General features: G+C 42.6%; 2 protein-coding genes across 11 annotated transcripts in view; one reads left to right on the top strand and one right to left on the bottom strand.

The window, feature by feature from the left end:
- The first annotated feature begins 493 nt into the window (after positions 1-493).
- On the top strand, positions 494-3,234 carry pdzk1ip1 (PDZK1 interacting protein 1). The gene is made up of 4 exons (XM_029499231.1): positions 494-618; positions 1,778-1,904; positions 2,038-2,109; positions 2,510-3,234. The coding sequence occupies exons 1-4, from the start codon at positions 549-551 to the stop codon at positions 2,580-2,582; spliced, it is 342 nt and encodes a 113-aa protein (XP_029355091.1). The 5' UTR covers positions 494-548; the 3' UTR covers positions 2,583-3,234.
- Positions 3,235-4,087: 853 nt separating this feature from the next.
- Positions 4,088-21,740, bottom strand: part of patj (PATJ crumbs cell polarity complex component) — a 69,203-nt gene continuing 51,550 nt past the window's right edge. For 9 of the 10 annotated variants that reach the window (XM_029499221.1, XM_029499223.1, XM_029499225.1 and 6 more), the window contains 18 exons: positions 20,632-20,828; positions 19,611-19,702; positions 11,981-12,056; positions 10,674-10,766; positions 10,494-10,595; positions 10,221-10,286; positions 10,054-10,138; positions 9,745-9,851; positions 9,021-9,104; positions 8,603-8,796; positions 8,358-8,505; positions 8,088-8,165; positions 7,754-7,933; positions 7,552-7,674; positions 7,370-7,474; positions 6,984-7,087; positions 6,769-6,892; positions 4,088-6,398 (listed from right to left, as the gene is read on the bottom strand). In XM_029499221.1, coding sequence (XP_029355081.1) covers positions 6,252-6,398; positions 6,769-6,892; positions 6,984-7,087; positions 7,370-7,474; positions 7,552-7,674; positions 7,754-7,933; positions 8,088-8,165; positions 8,358-8,505; positions 8,603-8,796; positions 9,021-9,104; positions 9,745-9,851; positions 10,054-10,138; positions 10,221-10,286; positions 10,494-10,595; positions 10,674-10,766; positions 11,981-12,056; positions 19,611-19,702; positions 20,632-20,828 — 2,105 coding nt within the window. In that variant the 3' untranslated portion in view covers positions 4,088-6,251. The remainder of the gene's footprint in view (positions 6,399-6,768; positions 6,893-6,983; positions 7,088-7,369; positions 7,475-7,551; positions 7,675-7,753; positions 7,934-8,087; positions 8,166-8,357; positions 8,506-8,602; positions 8,797-9,020; positions 9,105-9,744; positions 9,852-10,053; positions 10,139-10,220; positions 10,287-10,493; positions 10,596-10,673; positions 10,767-11,980; positions 12,057-19,610; positions 19,703-20,631; positions 20,829-21,740) is intronic. The other variant, XM_029499228.1, reaches the window with a different exon arrangement.

Below are 21,740 nucleotides of genomic sequence, written 5' to 3'. Positions count from 1 at the left end.
GTCAACACATTTCAGAGCAGGTTTCTGACCACAATTTAAAAAAAAAAGAAGAAGAAAAAAAGCAATACTGCTTTTTAAATCTTGTTTAATTATGCTAATTGTGGTTGTCCAGCTGAAGTTATCTATTGAGATAAATTCCAAGTTCATTAAAATGTCTTCTCATATCATCTTAATCTCTGATTGTTTTGTTTTAGTGACGTTAATGAGTACATCACAATGAAACTGTCAAAATAGCAATGAAAAAAATTCATTATTCATTTTTTGGTTCAACAGTAAAATGTTACATTAGGAAGGGAAAAGAAAAGCTCAGCTGTTGTTTGGCGGTTTGAATGTTGGACTTCAGTTTGTTTACCTGAGTGAGAACAGCTCCATCGTAAAAGATCTCTTCCTGTGACTCAGAGTTTGTTTTGTCAGGTGAGTGAAACATTAACTAACCTGAAACTCACAGCTTGACTCTGCTGACTGGGCACACCTTCCTTTTTTCATTTCTATCTAAGGCTTCAACTCTTTCAGGACTTTATTTTGGCAGTCGGAGCTGAGAAGCGACGATGGGAAAACTCTGTACAGCTACTTCCTGCTTGTTGCTGATTTTTGGAGCTGCAAGCTGCAACCAGGAAGGTATGAAGATACACAAAACACGACAGCTCAGAGAAAAACCCTGCATGGATCCTCAGTGACAGCTGCACGTTTCATTTTACTGACGTTTAAGATCCTTTTGAACAGCTTGAACAAAACAATTCATTTTCATATATAATATTGTGATTGTTAATTGTCAAACAAATATATAACTCATATTAGTTTTTGACACTTTTTGACATCAGCTGTTTTCTTTTTGTTCTTTTTTTTACCTGTCCTGTTCATCCGCTGGGGCAGGTAGTATGAATGCTCCTGGTGCCTTGTGCTCAAACAGTTTAACTCTGCGAAGGCGTCTGACATACTCCTCCTGTCGCCATCTGCATTTGACTTTATTGGTAATGGTACTGGCTCAGGAGTGGATAGACAGAGAGAACAGGAACAGGATAGGGAAGACAGGAGGGGGTGTACAAAAACAACAACAGCAACAACAATATCAAGATAAACAATAAGAGCACTGGTTGCAGGATGTTCCGTGCAATCTGAGTTGTGCGTATATGTATGCTGTGGGTAGCTGTGGGGGGCTGGAACAGCACTTATCATTGTTTTGCTGCTAATTACTGCCAAGTACCAAGTGATGATGAACTCTCTGATGAACTAAAAAAAAAAGAAACAAACAAAAGTTATATAAATAGATTACTCAACTTCAGCACATTTCCCACAGATTCAGATTTCTTTGAAAGTGAATGCAGCACTGAATTAATTGCCCAAATCTCCTGCCTGTAGGATTCCTTACAAGCAGGTGAATTTTAAGGGCTCAGTAAAATATCTGGGCCTGAAATGTAGCTTGCTGTAGCTTGATGGTAAAGAGGAATGATAAAACTACAGTTGTCTGTCAGTTTAGTTTTTAGAAAGCTGTGGATTATATGAAAATTTGATTTTGTTTTAGCAAACACCAAGCTTGACAAATACAATGAAAATTGCCCAAATTGTTACCCCTGGGAAAAACTTTCATTGTAGTCTGTTATCAGTTAAATTGTTTGTTTGCTAATGGTTTGTTTTAGCAGTTAAAGAGCGGGTCAGGTTCATTTCAGCAGCAGTGGATTAGTGATTCATTTGATGAAAAACGGTTGAGAGACATAAGGCAGAGTCAGCAGACCAGCTGAATGTGGCCGATCTCTGACCTCTGACCTTTGTGTTCCAGCTCACCGTCAGGTCAGTGAGCGTGTGCTGCCTCAGTGGCTTACCGGAATCATCGCCGTTGTCGGCTTCCTCTTTCTCGCCTTTGTCATCTTCCTGGTGAAAAAGGCCTGGTGTGAAAAGTCCAGTGGGTAAGTTGGGGTTGGGGGGTTCAGTCTTTTTAATAAGCTCAGAGAGAAAACATATTTATAAGGCTGCCATGTATCCGTCTCCTTTGCCTTATAAAGTCTTATAATAAAAAGTGAAATGTGTTTTAATGTGAAGGGAGACCGCTCTGGAGTCAGGGAAACAAAATGAGTCTGTACCTGCCTACGAGACTTGCCTGGAACTGGTCAGGTAAGACCCACCAACACCTGCAAGACTGAAGGTGCTCGGCAGAGGTGGAGGCCGTTGGCACAGAGCAAAACTATCCATGGAGCCTCAATTTGTAAAGAAAATGGCTGCAAGGCTCCAAAAACATTCAGTGATCCACAGTTTGAATAAAAACTCAACCCCCCCGCCCAACAACAACAACAAACAAAAAAATAACCCAAAACTCAGCTGTATAAACAAAGAGTCACTAATGATCAATCTTAGATGGAAAATCCAACAAAGGACAACAAACTGTTGTATGAAAGACACACAATAGTTAATAGACAATAGACAGGCGCGTAACACTCAGTCAGAGTTTAAACTCAATGATAAATAATAAAAGAATATGTATAAACATAACATTTTGTGTGTGTTTGCTGATCAGGAGCAAAGAAGACATGAACGCTTACAACAACCTGGTGATTGACAGCACTGACGATAAAGTTACTGCCATGTGACCCACCCAAACTGATCCCATTGGTTAACATCGCCCGGACTGGGACAAAGACACAAATGATTGTTTGATAAATGAAAATGGAGATTTACAGATGCTGGGCTTTTTTTTTTTATTATTTTGTATGTTCACAGGTTGTACTTGTTGCTTCATGTGGGTGGAGTCTGTTATCCTCTCTGACTGTTTTTTGTTTGTTTCCTGAAAAGATTATGTGACGTTAGATGTTATTAGTTACTGATAAGAATTTCTACACAATCTGACTGTAGACATTTTGCTTTGTGATCCTTGAGATCGTCCTGTCGCAGAGCAGCCGTCTAATTAGCTGAGCTCTGCTGATTAATAAGTGATCTTTTCTCACAATAACTCTCAGTACTGATGGTGGAAAGAATGACCTGTGACTAATCATTAAACAGTACAGGAAACGCCCTTTCCTCCACTATATTTATGCTCATGATACCATTTTTAAAAAATATCACTATTCAGTAGGTCTTAAAACATCAGAACCATTCACTGGTGTTGACTTTGTTTTACTTGTTGTAGTTTGGATAGAAACAAAGTGTCAGAAGGATATTTATTCGATGAAAATCTGAAAGATAACAACTTTGAAATGTATGACAAAAAATTGTTAAATAGTTATGGTCAACCATGCAAGCATTAAGGGATACATTTTAGACCATGAAACAGATTAAATGTTTGATTTAGATTTCAATAAAAACAAGATAGAAATAAAACATTATACATTATTGTGCTTTATCATTTTGTTTTTGTTGATGTTTTCCGATCATGTTTATCTTTTTGATGCTTCTTTTTGTTATTATTGTAAAAAGTTTACTCTCACTTTTCATGCACTGACTGGTGGGTCAACTAAACAATGCCTCAGGTCAACTAAAAAGCAAGGTTAAGGTGAGAAAGCCGACAGTTTCTAACAATTCAGTGATTCAGACAAAACATGATAACAACAATAATAATAATAACAATATTAAAACAATAACAAAATACATTGTTAATTTCCAGCAAGATCAAAAAATAAATTACAGTTCATCTGTTCTGAAATCTATGAATAAAGTAACAAAAATTAAGACAATTGTGACAACAAAATTGAAAATAAAGTGTTATGCAGCCGACTGATATGTATAAAATTCGGAAAACAAACTTCATATGGTGTCGAAGTTGGAGAGAGGAAGCAACAGGCCGATGGTTTGATAAATCTTTGTCTTCTCTCTCTGAATGATAAAGATTCATTTCATCCCCCACTACAGCTGAAACTGTTCAATTTAAAGCCTGCTTTGTGATTACTTATTTATAATCAGAAATCAGATTCCATTGTTTCATCTGGAATAACTGAAGCTGAGAGCATCAAATACATTTTCTGAATTTTACAAAAAAAAATTATTATAGCGGTTATTGAATGAATTTCTCCCTGTTGATTAACCAGTACAACTTCGAATTACTTAAATTTTCCTCATCACTAAAGAATAAATTTTGGTGTTTTAGTAAGTTTTTAAGTGGCACAATAGTAGATCTTTTATGTTGTTTTCGTTAGTTTTTTTTTGTGTTTTTTTTTTTTTAGAAATTGAAGCCGTTTGTTCAATTATTCTGAAAAACCCACACAAAGAATCACTTTAATTGTAATAAACACAGTCAAAAATAAAAAACACTAATGTTCATGTATTAGTTCAGAGTCTTGGAGCTCAAAAAGTGATTGAATGCCATAAATTTAAGATTAATTTTCGCTGATTAAAAAAAAGTAATTTTATGAACTGGAGTTTGTTGGTGTTGGACTTTCTAAGCCAACAGTTTCCATCTGCTTCCAGTTTTGCGTTAGGCTAAGCTACAACGTCTCATTAACGTCATCGTCATCACCGTATCTAAACCTGAAGAGAAGACGAAGATCTTGCCCCTTGCGGGCCTGTTGCTTTCATTCACACCTGCTCCCTTATTTTCCTGCCACAGTAACAATCACGTGGAAGACGCCAAGTTTGTTGCCAGGAGAAACTAGCTCCAGACCTGCCAAGTCCTGAGTCACATCAGTGTGTAACATTTGTTTATGAGTCACAACTGAAGAATAATTGAAGAAAGTCCGGAGGAAAAACGCTTGAAATGAAAATTTTTATTCTATCCATTTATGGCACTTTGTTAGAATAAACTTCCATAATTTAACAGCAATGATTAATGTTTGTATGTGTCTCCAACGTTTCAATAATGAGGAGAAAGGTCAAACTTCCCTGGCTGTTACACCTGAAGAGTTAAAGTATTTTCAACATTAATGTTGCATTATTTTGTTTAAAGGGAGTGTAAACCTTCATTTCCTGTTCCTGGATTTAGCCTTTAAAGGCCGTAAACCAGCACGCCATGAAGGTTTATAGTTAATCAGCAGATCTCAGGACTTTTAACGGTTAGTGCTTCAGCATTGCAGACATTAACGCATTTATAAATAATGATCGGTCTGTTATAAAGCAGTTATGTTTGAATGGTTATGAGGGAAACCATGTGACTGCATGTGTTGGACGTCTTCTTCTGAAATTGATCCTTGCTTTTTTTTTTTTTTAATCAATAGCAACATACGTTTCTTCAAGTAAAGCACAGACTGATCAGAGCGGAGGGTCAAGCTGCATCACCTGGTCAAAAGTATGTGGCCACAGCACAGTGAGATGTTAGAAGGATGGCAACTCCGTGGCTAACAGCTAACAGGTCGGTCACCACAGACGAGATCTTCCAGATCAGAAACAGAATCCTGAACGTCCCTCAGAGCACAGAAAGTGTCTGCATCTTGTAAAGAATCTCTGAACTTTCATTCATCTGCTGGATAGAATTGATGTGAACGGACCTGATTGAAGATCTCAACAGCTTTTGAATGGATTTGCCATGAAATTGAGACAGTCATGTTTGATGATCTTCACTTTCAGGAGAAATCAATTGTTTTGTTAAAAAAAAAAAAAAAAAAAAAAAATCAGAAAAAAAATTGCATTTTTCACTTCCCAGAGTTTAAGGTGATGAGTCTTCCCGGGCACGAGATTCTGGAGACAGAGTCATTTTCATTTGAATCCTTCATTTAAACCTTAAATTTCAACCTGTTTGTGAGGTTTTTCCTGGTCCAGGTCTAAGACAGACCCAGTTCGGTGAGAGGTTGTGCAGATCCTACAGGAGGAGACAGTAAACAGTAAAGTGTCTGAGGTTCTGTGGCTCTCCTGCAAACAAACAGACTAACTGATGACTTCCTGTTTGTGTTCAGTGCAAATTTTAGCGTGGATGCCAAAATGCTAACTGAGTCCAAGTCGAGAGCCTGAACAGAGGGAACTTCTCGGACTCCAGAATCAGGAACCATGATGCTCAGATTCCATGGCAACATATTGGGAAGCTGTTGAGATTTCCCAACAAGCCGAGCAGATCATCATGATCAGGATCAGGTAACAATAGATCAAATTCTCATGAGCACGCGTCTGAGTCCGAGGTTTAGAAATGGTTAAACATCTGAAGGTGGTGCGTGTATCTGCTGGCACTGTCTGAGGGTGCTTCTTTTTTCTTTTTTCGTTTTTGCAAGTTGGGAAGTTCAGAGTTCGTCAGGGTGTGTGTGTGTGTGTGTGTGGGTGAGATCAGAGCACGTCACAGGAGCTTCTGTGTGTGTACAGGTGATTCATATCAGCGTGTGTATGCAGTTATGTGTGTGTGTGTGTTATGACAGTACGTCTAGTGTGACAGTTCCTCTCTGTTTCTTCAGGATGGTGACAGCCTGCTCGTGTGTTGCTCCCTGCAAACTCTCTCCGTTCACCGACAGAATCTGATCACCTCGTTTCAGACGTCCGTCCACCGCCGCCGCTCCCTGAGATACACACACACACACACACACAATGACAGGCCAAACTGTAACAGCACCCTCCTGAGGCGGAAATGTTCACACACACCATGTGACCTTCTGGAACTAGAGCTTCACATCATCTCAACACTAAACCTGCTACACCTGCGCACATCTGTTTACATTTGTTGATCAACTTCTTTTTAATCTTTATGCATTTTTGTAAATTCCAACCAGTGTTTTGTTTTTTAATTTTTCTGTTGCTCCTCGTCTCGTTTAATTTCTAATTATTCTTTTGTACCATGTCCAGCTGTTTGAATTGTGCTTTATTGATAAATGACAGTAAACAGTTTATTTCTCAGTCAGGTGAGGGTTCTGTGTCAGTGCAGGTCCTGACCTTGCTGAAGACGGTCTTGACATAGATGGGCAGGTCTCCGTGTGGACTGCCAAATCCTCCGACGATGCTGAAGCCGAGTCCCTCAGAACCTTTTTCCAGGCTGATGCTGCGGGGCCGTGGACCCCTGTGGGGGGAGGGGTCAGAGTCAGATTAACGCTTCCTGTCCTTATACACTGGGCATCTCTGTTTATGAGTGTGTGTGTGTATATCCTCACTCTGGCTCTGCTGTGTGTGTGTCAGTGTTCGCCGACAAACTGGAGCTGCTGGACAGACTTTCCACCTGAGTGGCGATGGCGCTGATGTTAGTGTCTGCTGCCACCTGACACACACACACACACACACAAAAGAAAGGGCCAACTGCTTTAACAGTTTCAAAGGAAAGCTGTTAATTGTTCAGAAGAGACACTGAACCAGATACTGACATAAACAGGAAACAAGAGAGCTTAGTTTTCTGGTATAAAAGGTGAATTTTAAACCTGAAAACACTTCACAAGTCTGAACGAAGTCTGTGTGGACCAGATGTTCCATCTGTAGCTTTTAATTTGAGTCTTCATTCAAAATGAGAACTGAACACTTGGGAGTGTTTCTGTGTGTGTGTTACTTCTAGGCTGATGTTTCCGTAGCTGTTCTTCAACATGGTGACGACCTCACAGTGTGACAGACCTTCCACAGACTGACCGTTAATACTGACGATCCTGTCCCCCACCTTAACACACAAACACACACGCACTTTCAGTAAGAAATACAGACACACATGTACAAACTAACACACACTCCGTCTACCTTGAGTCTGTGTGTCTTGGCGGCAACGCCGTTGGCCTGTATCATGGCGATGAAGATTGGTATGTCACCCAACGGGCTGCCCTTCCCCCCCGCTATACTCACCCCCAGGGAGTCGCTGACACCCTGAGATACAAAGTAAACACAGGGGTCAGATGTCAAAGACCAGCAGGCTGAGCAGGTGTGTGTGCATGTGTGTGTGTACCCTTGTGATCTCCACTGTACGGATGTCTGCATCTGACGAGGAAGTGATGTCATTGGCTGGCCTCAGGTCGTTGTTGAGGCTGGTGGTTGGGGTGTTGGATGTGGGCGGGTCAGATGCGGTTTGAGTCTGTGCAATGGGTGGGGCCAAAACACCTGAGCTGTTCCCACTCACATGACTCATCTGTGGAAGGAAGAGAGACAGAGTGTTCACACTCAGTAGGACTCTGAGTTTCTCCATCGGATGGTGACCATAGCAACAGGCTCTTTCATTGTCAACAAAATGTGTACGCATTTTGTTGTTCATTCTGTCTCACACACACACACACACGGCTTCCCTGTGAGTTGTGTCTTGATGAGATCCAGGATGCAGCTTTGAGTCGGCCGAGCTCCAGATGGACAGTACCTCGAGCGCACTGTGCATCAAACAACAAGCAAAAAAGACCGTCAACACCTGGCCATCAGGTGAAGGCAGAAAGACACACTCAACAAATATTTTTGAAATAAAGCGGTTTGGTTGTTTCAGACACAGTGCCTGCTGACGCTCTCGAGGACGAAGTGGCTCTCGAGGCCTAGTGTGTGTGTGTGTGTGTGTGTGTTTGCATTACCTTCAGTATTGCGCCCACATTTTCTTGGGAGGCATATCTCGTGTCGTCTCCGTTGACTGAAAGGATCTGATCTCCTTGCATCAGACGGCCATCCAGCTCAGCAGCACCCCCCCTGACCACCTCCGAGATAAACACACCACTGCCACTCCTGATACACACACAAAGAACATACAGACATAGTTGTATTATAGTCATTATTGCAATTGTTGTTGTCCTGCAAGTGAGTTTGTTTTTTAAGGTGGAACCTCTTTCCGACGATACTAAGTCCAAGCCCTCTGCCACTCTTCTTCAGCAGTTCCACCTTAAAGATGTCCAGGTTCTCCTCATCTCTGTACTGAGCCTCGTCCCTCAGCACTGTCAGGTGCACTTTCGCGGGCGTCTGACGCAGGGAGGCAATGGCCTCCTCATGAGATGCTCCACGGAGATCAACGCCATTTACCTGTGCATGCACGCACGCACACACACAAACACAATATAATCTGGACATACATGCTAGATTTGTGTGTATTAAGTGTGTGTAAGGTTAGTAGTGTGTATTATGTGTGCGTTATTACATAAAATGTGTGTTGTTTATAACAGACTGACACTGATTGATAATTGATAATGATTATTAATATGATGTCAGAGCAGATCCAGTCCCAGACCAGTGGACTGGGTCGGTACCTCCAGGATCTGGTCTCCTGCCCACAGTCGTCCATCTCTGGCTGCAGCTCCCTCCTCATAAACCTCATGAATCACTATGGCATCCTGGTAGATAGACACACACAGACAAGGACAGAGAGAGGGAGGGAGAGAAAGAGAAAAGTTTTGATGTGAGCAGTTTGAAATCATTTCTAAAGGACTTTAACCATCAGCTCTGGCTGGGGAGTCAGCTCTAATAATAATGGCAATAATAATGAACAAATAATATTATATCATTAAAATAACAATATATAAAAATCTGCGCCAAGTTGAATAAAAATTTTTCCAGCTGTTGTCGAGGGCATTATATTTTGTAGCTGTCAGCAGGAAGCTCAGTGGTTTTGTTTAATTTTTTTGAACGTAATTGTTTGACTTCTTGTCCAGGAATAGAGTTCATTAACAGTCTGAAGGTTAACAAAACAGCATCATGCTGATCTGAATGAAGAGATTTGTACTGAATTGGAGCAGCGTGGGGTGGCACAGAGGTCCAATGGTCAGTTGTAGGTTCAACCCCAGGCTGGGACCTTTCTGGGTGGAGTTTGGGTTCTCCAGGTTCCCCTTCAGTCCAGGTACATGCAGTTTGAATGGTTGACTGTGAGTATCAGTGTGAACCCTGCCCTCACCCAACGTCAGCTGGGATTGGACCCACCCGTCCACAACAGGTTGTTTGTGTGTGTGTGTGTGTGCGCGCGTCTGTGTCTGTTACCAGCTGTGTGTCTCTTCCTCCCACTATACTGAGTCCCAGTCCTGATCTGCCCTTACAGATCTCCAGCACCGTCTCCTGACCAGGAACCACAGCACAGCATGATGGGTCTACAGGAGGAGGAGGAGGCTCATCTTTAAGTTGGGTGGCTATCAGAAGTCTCCTTTCATTTATTAAATACATCAGACCAGATAAAAACAAGAAGCTCATAAACTCATTGATATGTCCAGTTGTGCAGGCGAAAAGTGTTTGTGTTTGGCTGTGGCTCAGTGAATCAGGCTTCAGATGCTGATACTGTTCATATGTTTTTACCTCTGTTGGCGGCCTGGAGGTCACAGCTGATCACAGGAGGACACACTGCTGCCTGTTTACGGGATCTGCTGTAAGACATGCTGGACTGAACACACACACACAATAATGTGATTGAATTGATTTCCTGATTATTTACTCTGATCATATGTCTAAAGATGTAAATTCACCTGCTGCTCCAGAGAGAACTTCAGAGCCTGGAGTTCATTTTCTTGACACACTGCAGCTTTTAGTCTCTGCAGGAAACACACACAGACACACACATAGAGCGGCGGGGGTTATGGAGTGTGTGTCCTGATTCTGTCAATAGAAGCAGGTTTCTGGAACAAGTTGAGATGATGAAATGCAGCTTTTTCTTCAGCTTCATCACTTTTTTACCCCCAAACATTATAAACTAAAGGAGTGTGAGTGTATGAAAGGGGGTGAGGCTCGGAGCTCTGTACCTTTTTGGAGGTGGCGTCGACCGTCCTCAGACTGCAGGGGTCGGCGCTGCCACCATTGTTCCTGTTCCTGTTGTTGTGTTTGGCCTCGTCGCTTGTCTCATCCTGTCAGATCAGATCAGGTGACACAGTTATCTCGGCTGTTCACACTAATCACACCAACGACCAACAGGAAGCACTGACCGCTGCGTCCAACGACGGGGGGAGTGTCTGGCTGTCAGAGGGGCGGGGTCTATCTGAGAGGACGGGAACACCAGGGGAAGCAGGAGAGGCACACTAAATAACATAAAAACGCAAACAGACGTCATCAGACATGATGTTTGGTTGAATTCAATTGGAGCTGCAGGACAAGGCTAAAGTAGACGTTAATGTTTGAAGTTGGTTCGTTCAGGAAGTCCAACGTTGTCCAAACGCCTCGTGTATGAGAACTCATCCCGCTGATGTCACAGACAACTGAATCACAGTTTGATTGTTTGGCCTCCTCACTGGTGAAATTAAAACTTCAGAAAAGTTATGTTTAAATTTTTGGCCTTTCTCACGACTGCTGAATAGTAAACCTCAAACTTTCAGTTTTTAGTGTGTGTTTAACGTCAGACTGTTTTTAAATGTTCTCACACAGTGCAGTCTTATTTACTTTGTGACTTGTGTTATGTCTTATTGTCTTACTGTCTACCGCTCTGTGTTTTCAGGAATCAATAACTTTGTTGCACTCTGTTTTATTTGTGCATTAATGACTGTACAGAGTAAAGAATTTGTTGGAAAAAAGACCTTTAAATTGGATACATTTCTTCCTTCCCCGTTCCTGTGCGGGTTTCCTTCAGGTACTCCGGTTTCCTCCCACTGTCCAGAGACATCGTGTTTGAGTTAACTGGTGACTCTAAATTGTCCGTAGGTCTGAGTGTGAGTGGTTGTTGGTCTCTGTCTGTCTCTGTGTGTTGGCCCTGTGATGGACTGGTGACCTGTCCAGGGTGACCCCGCCCTCAGCCAGAGTGAGCTGGGATTGGCTCCAGCGCTCGCCACGACCCAGAAACGGATAAGCTTGAAGATGAATGAATGAACAAACATTTCTTCCTTTATATATTTTAAGGACACTTGTAGATGTTTGTAAGTGTTTTGTAACCGAGGAAAGTAGCTCAGTGGTAGACTGCATGTTTTGCATGCAGAAGCCCCGGGTTAGGGGGTTTCAAAACCCACCCACATGGCAAACCAGTGGTAGGCTTGTGCCAGTCCCAAGTCCGGATAAATAGGGAGGGTTGTGACAGGAAGGGTGTCCGGAATAAAAACTGTGGCCAATCATGCAAGTCACAGAGCTGATTTGCTGTGCTGACCCCAAAGTTGGGGAAAGCCGAAAGAGCTTGTGCTGAGCTCAACAGGGTAAAATATCTACTCAATTTTCCCTTTGATGACAAAAAAATTAAGTTCCTCAAGCCTCTGATATGTCCACAAACTTTTGGCCACATATCTGGAGCTATGGGTCTGTTTGTCTTTACCTTAGGGCTGGCGGGGCCAAGGACTGGGGGGGACGTGAAGGGAGCTACGGCCATCTGATTTATAGCATCTTCATTTCTACAGAGACAGAGACAGAGAGATGGAGGGAGGGAAAGAGAGAGAGACAGATAAGAGAGGAATCAGTTGAGGGAAAAAAAAAAGTGAAGAGCTGATGGAGTATATTTTTGATTGCACCACCTGAGCCGTCACACACAGACAGACAGACAGACGCACACACACACACACACACACACAGAGCCTGGTGTTTCATCATCTGTTCCTTTGAGATGGAGGAAATGAGCTGCAGACAAACAATTGCACAACGGGAGCAGACAGTTAATCTGAGCGGCAACAGAGAACAGAGCAGCTTTTCCTGCTCAACACATCACAAACGCTGTGACATTCCAACGCCGTGATCTTTACCAGCAATCACCGGCAATCACTTTTCTGAGGAGTTGACTGATCATCAGGCACGTTGAGGTTTTCATGTGTGCGTGATTCAATGCCCCAAACATGCATGATTGTCAAGGATTTACTGTAGGGGGCAGAAGGTATTTCCAAAGCTCCCTTCTTTAATCTATCACTCTGTGGTGATGTTGACCTTTGTTTACAGTCTGACAGGACCAGAGCATCTTCGGTTTGGAGGGCTGTTTTGTTTTGTTTGTTTCGTCAGTGACGGGAGACATTTGCCAGCTGATTGTCTGAGCAGATGATTTCAGTCCATTTCTAAAGCTTCTGTCTGATAAATGTATCTTAAATGGTGGTGGTGGGGGCTTCATAAAAACACAATGAAGGTGACAAATAACAAGGATTTTTCTGCAGCTTCCATCTGAAAAGCCCAGAGAGAAGTTGGTTGTATTTAACATCAGCAACAGGAAGATGAGAAGCACAATGTCAGAGTCATTCATGTGAACGCACCAACTCTGAAGCTCCTTTTGTTTCCTTCAGTCTCGCTGAGGGAAATAATCAGACCTTCACTCAGGAGGAGCATTTCCTGCCATATTGTCCTTTTCACACCACAAAGAAGAAAATGAAGGCTGAGATGATGAATCCAGCTTTTTAAAAGAAAATCATTATTAGCATCAAAAACTTATTATCATATATTGTTTTGTCAGAAGATGGCCCCTCCAGTGTGATTCAAATTTCTCTATAAATGGATCAATGATTACATAATGACTTCCTCATCTTCATTTTGTACCACATCCATTAAGGAAGAGGAAAGGGGAGAATTCACAGTGGGCGCAGAAAGAAATTCTCCGTCCAGCTCTGGATGGCTGAAACTGTTCAAATGATCCACTTTATGTCTTTAACACAAAAACTCTGTGGACATGAAAAACCACTTGGTAGGGCTGTTCCAGCAGTTCAGCACTGCGACACGCTTCTCCTCCTGAATCACTGAGAATGAATAAATATTTCAATGTGAGGAGTTTTACATCGGTTGAAACAAATAAAACGTTACAAGTCAACCATGAATGGCCCACACATGTGAACACCAGAAACTACAAAAAGACAAAGCCAACAATCAAGTGTCCAAGAAAATATCCATGTCCCAAAACACCTGAGAGAAGAGATGAACACATCTGCTCTCCAGTCTCTGTCTGTCCCTCTACGCTTCCCCATCCCCCTTGGGTGTCCTCTCACCCTTCCCATCCTCCCTCCATTTCCACTTAATGTCTTTGCCCATTTATGACCCGTTTCCAATTGCCTTTAATGTGTTTTCGTCTCCTTGGTCAATGTCAAGCCAACAGGAAACAGGATTTATGGGTCAGACTCCGTCACCCAGCGCTTCCTCCGTCTCACATCCACAAAGGATTCATGGCACTTCACTTTTCAGCTTATTACAGTCAAGATGAGATGAATCATGTTGTTGTGCATTGTGAGTCCAGACTGGTCTTCACAATTGCTCATCTTTCTGTAGAACTGAAGCAGTTTGTCTTCCAGATGGAGGAGACATAGGTAACGTCCCTGAAATATAAAAACCTCGGCACAACATACAGCGGGCCAGTTCCATCTCTTGTGCCTTGTGAACTACATTTGACATTTGATGTCTTGCCTATTTTTTTTTTTTTTTGTTATTTAAATACATGATGTCCATCCAGCAGCACAAACGCACAGACAAGATACCAACAATGAATCCACCACAGCCTGTGTCCAGGCCAGACACACTACTCATGTCATGTCAGTCACTGTGCATGATGAGACAGAAACATTTTAGAGGCATACACTTCCAAAAAAAAAAAAAATCCTAAAAATAGATTTAAAAAGAAGAGAAACTGAACATCAGGTCTCCTTCAAACTCTCTTTAAAGAAATGGAGCTGTAGCAGCAGCAAGCACACACATGCTATGATGCAACATGTTTTCTTTTTGTTGTTGGTGTTTTTGGGCATCATTTCTCTGCCCCTCTAGACGTTTTCACTTTTCAGACTTAAAGTTATATTTTGATTTGAGTTTAACAGCTTTGAAAACTGAATATTGTCATCACAGTGAGTCAGATGTGCACAGGGACAGACATCATGGCGGTCGAGCCACGTCAGCAGCGTGACATTTGACCGTCTTTGTTTCCATGGCAATGTGCAGCCACGCTCCTTCCTTTTGACATCCCATTGCTCATTGCCTTGGCGACCTCTTTCCAGAAATAAATCATGCAGCATTGGCCTGTGGACACGACTGTAACAAGACCTTGTCACCTGGCTGAGCACAGTGGGAGGGGCGTGTCGTCCTACCTGCCACCGCCATCAGATCCAAACAGAGCAGGAGGACGACAACATTAAAATCCAACAGAGCTAGCCTCACACACAGAGGGAATCATGGGAGGAAGAAGCCCTGACCACGCATCAGTTCAGTGGTCACAAGACATGACGACTTCTCATGATGTAAAAACACAACAACAATAGGGAATCCAAAGTCTATCAGAGAGAAAGACAGTAAAGGATAGATGTCACACTCAAACACGTCTTCTGTCAGGACAAGCGGTGGTGGCATCAGTCGTACCCACAGGCGGACTGCAGCTCGATGATGACATTATCCAAATTCATAAGACACACGTCAGCTGAATGATGGAGAAAGATGAGCAGAGACTTGGAAGTCCACACACAAGACTATCTCCTTGCCTCAGACAGAGTACCTTCAGCTGACAAAAAATGTGATCCAGACATCAACTACCAGCCTCAGCTAAGCCCAAACCCAGGGCCCCGCCCCCTGGATTTCTATCAGCCAATCAGAAGAGAGGATCAGAGCCTTTGATGTAAATTATTGAGCATTAAAATAAAAATAAATAAAGGAAAATATGAGTCTTTAACCCTGCGACCCGACCCTGGATAAGCAGATGAAGACGGATGGATGGATGGGTCTTTTTTAAGAGAAATCAAACTAAAAAAATCTGATGATTTGAAAATGAAATGTATCTTCATTTTTTTCCAAAGCATGAGAACAGTAGCCCAAAGCTGGGAGGAAGGAAAAAGAGAAGGAAACAACCTTCCTGGAGAAAGATCTGAACCCAGGCAGCTCATACTTTAAATCCAGCTTTGACAGGTATGTTTACAGTGTCATAAATACATATCTGGTTAGTTTGGCCCCTTAATGCTGCGGTGATGATACATGACGATGAACTGATAGAAATAAAAGCTGCCCCAGCAGCACTGATGGAAAAATTACTGCTGTGACAGTTTTGTCTCAGTAGCTGCTGTTATCACTTGTTGTGATAGTGATTTATGCCATGCACTGAAACGTGGGCGTTTCAAGAGCTCTTGATCCTGATGCCACAAACACCCCATCACTCAGATCAATGAGGGCCTTTTTGCCTCTGTCCTGACTGACAGCCTCATTATTCATGAATATGAAATATTCAGCTCTAGACACCAAAGGTTCATCACAGACTGAACAAAGACCCAGCAGTGATTTATCTCCAATCTGCCTGAGAGGAAAGTTCACTAAAAGCAGAGATCAGTGTCCAAATGATGACTGCAAATTATGAATATAACCCATGAATTATATCTTTGACAGAAGGTGCTTTCAGAGAAACTCAGTGTCTTTCCTGTTATCTTTTTTCATGTTTTAGTCTCAGAATCCTTTGGGAAAATCTTACATTTTTAACTCTTTCCTTCAAAATAATGACATGTGTAACTGCCAAGAAGGATGATTGTAAGACTGAATGTAAACTCTGCACCTATCTAATGACCATCACCATCTTCTACTTCTTCCACTGAGGTGGTTCTGTCTCCAGTCTTAGATCCAAGAGATCCCCATTGGGATCTGGTAGAACACGAGGCTGGCAACATGAATGTGATGCAGTCAAGTACACACAATCAACATCTGGACCTGAAGACCTGAGGAAGCACCAGAGTGAGTGAGGAGACTTTATAAAGTCCTCCAGAGGAAAGAAGAACTGAATTACATGGTCTATAATAATGTTCCTGTTTATCTGATCAAGATTAATCTCTTTGAAACAAAGATGAATTGAGTTCCATGTGTCAAGTTAATACTGCGTCCGTGAGAAAACATCACATAACAGCAGGCAGAAGTCGACCAGTTTTAAACTGATCAGTGTTTATCCTTTAGTGCTGAATGATTTCATTCTAGGGCTTTGGTGAAACCTCAATCTGTTTTTGTTGAAGAGTCACTTTGAGTCATAATAAAGTCAGAAGCTGGAAAGAAATAAGACTTTACTGTCGGCAATTCCACTGTTGTTATTTTTGTTTGTTATTCTTGTTATTACCACATTTTATTTTGCTTACGAGGCTTTGCAGTCGCCTTCAGCGTAGGTCACATTTACAATTTCACGTGAATATCACCAACAATAAAGTTCTGAGGCTGCAAACGGCCTAAACAACTTTCACCAGTAGGGGTGTAACGTTACATGCATTGGGACTGAACCGTTGGGTACAGCTGGGTGCAGTTTGGTACGAATACATGGAGCTACTTTGCACTGCTTGTTTCCTCCAGGTGACGGAACACTATTGCAAAGCCTGTATGTTGTTGTAGAGCCAACTTGGTTTAGCATACAGAACAGACCAGCTTCACTGAGTTTGACCTACCCAAACAAACTGGAGTTAATTAATATAACTAACCACCCAGTCTACTGTTAGTGAAGACATGTAGCCATCTGGCAGCTCGATTTAGCACCTAGCGTTAGCACAGAGGAGCGCGAGAATCGAAAGTTGAGTATTTTCTAAACGCCACAGTTTGATTGATCTTTATTTTATTACTTATTTTTATTGTCCTACCTCAACCCAGGTATGCATTTATTTAAAAACAACCATCCTTTGATCAGGAAATTGCGTCATGTTTAATATTTTTGCTGTTTTATGTTTTCAATTTGACAACAAATGAAAAACAAGATCAGGCTTTGTTTTTCAAAACCGAGGTACATACCAAACCGTGCCACCCTAAAGTCAGGTGTACTGTTACAGCCCTATTTACCAGTAAGGATGGACAAAATATATGTGGCATGTAAGGCAAAACTCCGGGCAAAAGATGTTCTGCTTGTTTAGCTCAGGGCTAAGTAAAAACACAATTTTGTCTCTTCACATTAGGGTCTTGGCTCAATGTGAAAATGTTCAGAGAGAAAATTAGCCTGAACCAATGGGAGTTCGGGTTATGCCCCTCTGAATGAAAACACAGATAGCCTGGAGTGTCATCTTCCACCCTGCCTGCTTCACTGCAGCAGCTTCCTGGTCAGCCTGTGGTGTAAATCCTTCCCAACAGAGAGACTAACCCAGCCTGACCTTAGAGGCTCTGGTGTAAATGAGACCTCAGTAAAACACAACACACCTGCTCGTTTCACAGCTTCAAATCAATCGCTGTAGCAGAAAGCTCATTTCTACAGCGGATGGGGGAGGAGAGCCGAGAGAGTTTAATCTTCTGCTGCTGAGATTCCCTGTCCTCAGCTCCTCTCATGACTCAAAGCACTCGTGTCTGAAAGTAAGGGACCATTTCCTCCTATTGACTTTCATCAACACTGAACTCAGCAGCGTCTTAAACCAAGAGCTTTGTGGCAGTTTGATACTGAACAGTGAGGCTCGCTTCAGCGGGCTGTCACTTTTCCTCCACATCACACTGCAGCTTTTAATTTACACTGAAGTCTCAGGAAGCTTCTGTCTACAACAGAGTCAAGGGAAATACTCAGGGCCTGTCTGTCTGTCCTGTGTGGTGACGAGTTACAGCCTGAGGAAAAGACGGTGACAAACAAGAAATCTGAAGAATGAGTGAGCGACAGGACGACACAGATGGTCTGAGGAAAATGGGCATGATCACCTGCTGTGACACGTTCTCACTTCAGCTTATAACCTAGGGGAGGGTCCTGGTGTCAGACAGCGTTGTCAGCAGATGATGATCTTTATGAAGAAGAGGGGTTATCCTCCAAGGACCAGGAGCAGAGAAGCTGTTCTATGGACACAAGGTGCAACAATAGCTGACAGAGACACTTTGGGTTCCATCTTAAACTGTCTTGGAAAGTTAAATAAAGCTTACATTTTCCTACTAAAGTGTAGCAGCACAAGTACAACTCTGTTATAAAAGGTGTGTCTAAAGGTCCAGACAGTCTAAAGCTTGATGTTAAAGGTCCATGTTTTAATTGGATCCCTCTAACTCAGGTTAGACTGAGAAGATCCAGGACCAGAATCCAAGTGTGTGCAAACTGTCAACTGTGAGGCCTCTGACACAAGTTTCAGGAACATTATTGCGAACCTGAAATGTGGATGAGTGCTTGAGGATGAAGGCCATGATGCCTCAGGGAACAGAGAGCTGATATTTCAGGGGAGCAATGTTTTTCCAGGCAGGTAGAGGCAGACTTGGAACAATGTGTTCAGGGACACGAGTACGTGAACCGGATCTTAAACACAAACGCTGTTCAATTATCAAGCCGCCATCACTGAAAGTGCCTGATCCGCCTGAGCTGAGCTTTTTCTTCCATGCTGGTTGGAGTTTCATCTGGGCAGAGGCCTCTGTAACAGAGATCCCCGTCTGTTCCAGGCTGCTGATAGCGGAAAAAGTGAGTTCTTGTCCCTGAAAGCATCTCATTCAGCTGCAGGAGCTGCCAGACCTCCAACACCAGCTCCGTTCTCATCCCCTCTGTAACCTAGCCACCCTCAATTTTTCTACATCTGATTAAATAAAACACTATTGATCCTTGCACTGAAATGAGGTCACAGTGGCAGCGGTGAAGACTAGAGCATCAGTGAGAACAATTCTAATCAGACATATAATATAATATAATAAAATACTATAAATCAGGTCGAGTGACGCCTCCAGTGGAGAAACCTGTTTCCTGAAGCTGCAGCAGCTGTAAGCTTCCGGAAGGAAACAGCCCAGAGCCAAAATAGCCACCCTGTGACTGAATAAGAAAACATCCCAAATCAGTAGGGACTCCATTTTCTCATTGCTGCTGTGTCATCCATTAGCATTAAGTTTCATTATTATTTATCAATATAGACAATGTGTGTGTGTGTCCACTGTCTATGTGAACACACACTTAAGAAATCTAGACATGAACCTGAGACACAGCTCAGGTCAGGGCCTTCTGGTCCAACTGGAGGTCCAGACAGGCTCTGCTCCTCATCCACATACACATGAAAATCACTCTCAAACACGTGCATGTGCCTGTTTGAAATTCCCAGCATGTCTTGCAGTCCCACCTGAGAAGGATGAGCTTCACCTTGGAGGTGGCACTCTTAATGATGGACGAGGCATTCTGGTGGCTCCGCCCATAAAGAATCTGGTTGTTAATCTGTCAGAAAACAAGAATGACAGCTTCAGTTACACACAAACAAGCAGACTCCTGTGAGGGTGAACCAGACACAATGTCCCACTCTGGTAAGAGAATACTCTGTCAAGTGTCTTTACATGTACTCTCTCTCTTTCTCTCACACACACACACACACACACACACACACACACACACACACACACACACACACACACACACATTAATTGAGACAGACATTAATTTAAAGGTCACTGAGCAGTTAGGAGTTCAATCAATAGGTCATTCCCACACACAACCACACACATACACACACATATTTGTAAATGAACCGTCTATCTATTTTCTTTCTCTGTGTTTTTATTCAGTGTGTTGTCCTTTTTTGGCATGAATCTATGCAAATTGCTCTCAGCTTCTGCATGTGTTTTAGTGATTGTGTGTGTTGTATTTGTCTTTCCTCTGTTGAACATCAATTTTTCACAGAGCCGCAAAACTCGGCTGCATAAAAGAGGGCAGAGTGAGTCACAGAGACACAAGGAGAGAGTGAGAACTCTTCCTTACATCCTCACAAACACACGTTCATTCAGAATTCATGTGTGTTTTATCAAACGAAAACTTTGATCTCCTTCTAGACCAAAAATATCATGACATCTATAAAGCTGCTCAGTTGGCGGTCCAGAACAAACAGTTAAAACAACATGTTACATCAGCCTCAGCCGCACTTTATTTCACAAGATGATGACAAACATGAGCTAAAGAAACAAAATTTTACAGTTTACAGTTTAACAGTTGCTGAGCAGCAGAAATAAATGTCTTCCTGCCTATAAAATCTGATGATTTTCTGCTAATTACACTGACAGCTGGTGATGTCAGTGTGTGCTGTCACACAGTCATATGTGACGTCATATGAAGTACTGGTACACATGCTGATGATGATGATGAATATTTCTCACCTCCAGCAGCTCATCTCCGACTTGGATGCGTCCATCACGAGCCGCCGGTCCTCCGGGATGGAGTCCGACCACGAAGATACTGAGGCGGGAACGGTCCCTGTTTCCTGCCAGGCTGAGCCCGAGACCCTGACGCTCCTTCTCCAGCTCGACGCACAGCAGCGACCCTGGCAGCTCTCCATACCGCTCACACCAACGCTCTGTGGGAGGATTCCAACATCAGAAACACAAGGTGAGTGGATCATGAGTTGAGATTTAACAAGAACACTTCAAATCGACACTTATCTTATCTAAGTCTGATCTTTTAGAAGATAATCTGTTTTCTGCAGATCAATCACTTCCTGACGTTTTATCAGGAGAGAATTGATTGGTCAGTAGACGGTCCCATATACTGTACCTGCTGAGCCCTTAATTTTGAACTTTAGTGCTCTGTGGCATGTTAGGCGTTCCTAGTAAGTTATCATGGCAAAGTACCCCCATAGAAAGTAAAGCACCTTTGTGAGACTGAAATCCTGGGGTTAACCCTGAAGTAACCTTGCTAAGATGAAATCCAGCTTTGTTATACAGCCCTCAGGTCAGATCATCACTGTGCATGCCTGTGTGTGAAATCACATGCAGACAGAGAGGACACGTCACTGCAGGCATACAATAACAACACAACAGGACCAACATCTGGTTCTGTGTGTACAGAGGACAACAACTGGTTTGGAGGTCACCAGCTAATGCAATTTTATTCCAAGTAATACATGCACACACAGACACACACTTCCTTCAGTGCGGTTTGTCTGTTACACATGATGAAAACTGTCATTCTAGAAAACCCTGCAGTGTCTTTTTCAGTGTGTGCTCATACTGTAGCAAGGGTGACATGGACACAAACATGGACACACCACATACATACCTCCTAAATTTGGCTGAGCAGCCTCTCATTGTGGGAACTGCAGTAGAGGTTGTAGCTCACCTTCAGCTATAGTGTGTAGTACTGTCTGTGTGTGTCTGTGCGCGTAGCTTACAGACTGTTCTGCCTGATCAACCTACAGCTGCTGTTTGGCCAAAATTCTTTAGATGTGCCAGTTTGCATTTGTCTGCCCCAGTTTAGACCAGTTCAGACT

This window comes from Echeneis naucrates, chromosome 4, assembly GCF_900963305.1.
Source record: "Echeneis naucrates chromosome 4, fEcheNa1.1, whole genome shotgun sequence".
Lineage (NCBI taxonomy): Eukaryota > Metazoa > Chordata > Actinopteri > Carangiformes > Echeneidae > Echeneis > Echeneis naucrates.
The sequence above is the reverse complement of the archived record's forward strand: the minus strand, read 5'-3'. Positions and strand labels throughout refer to the sequence as shown.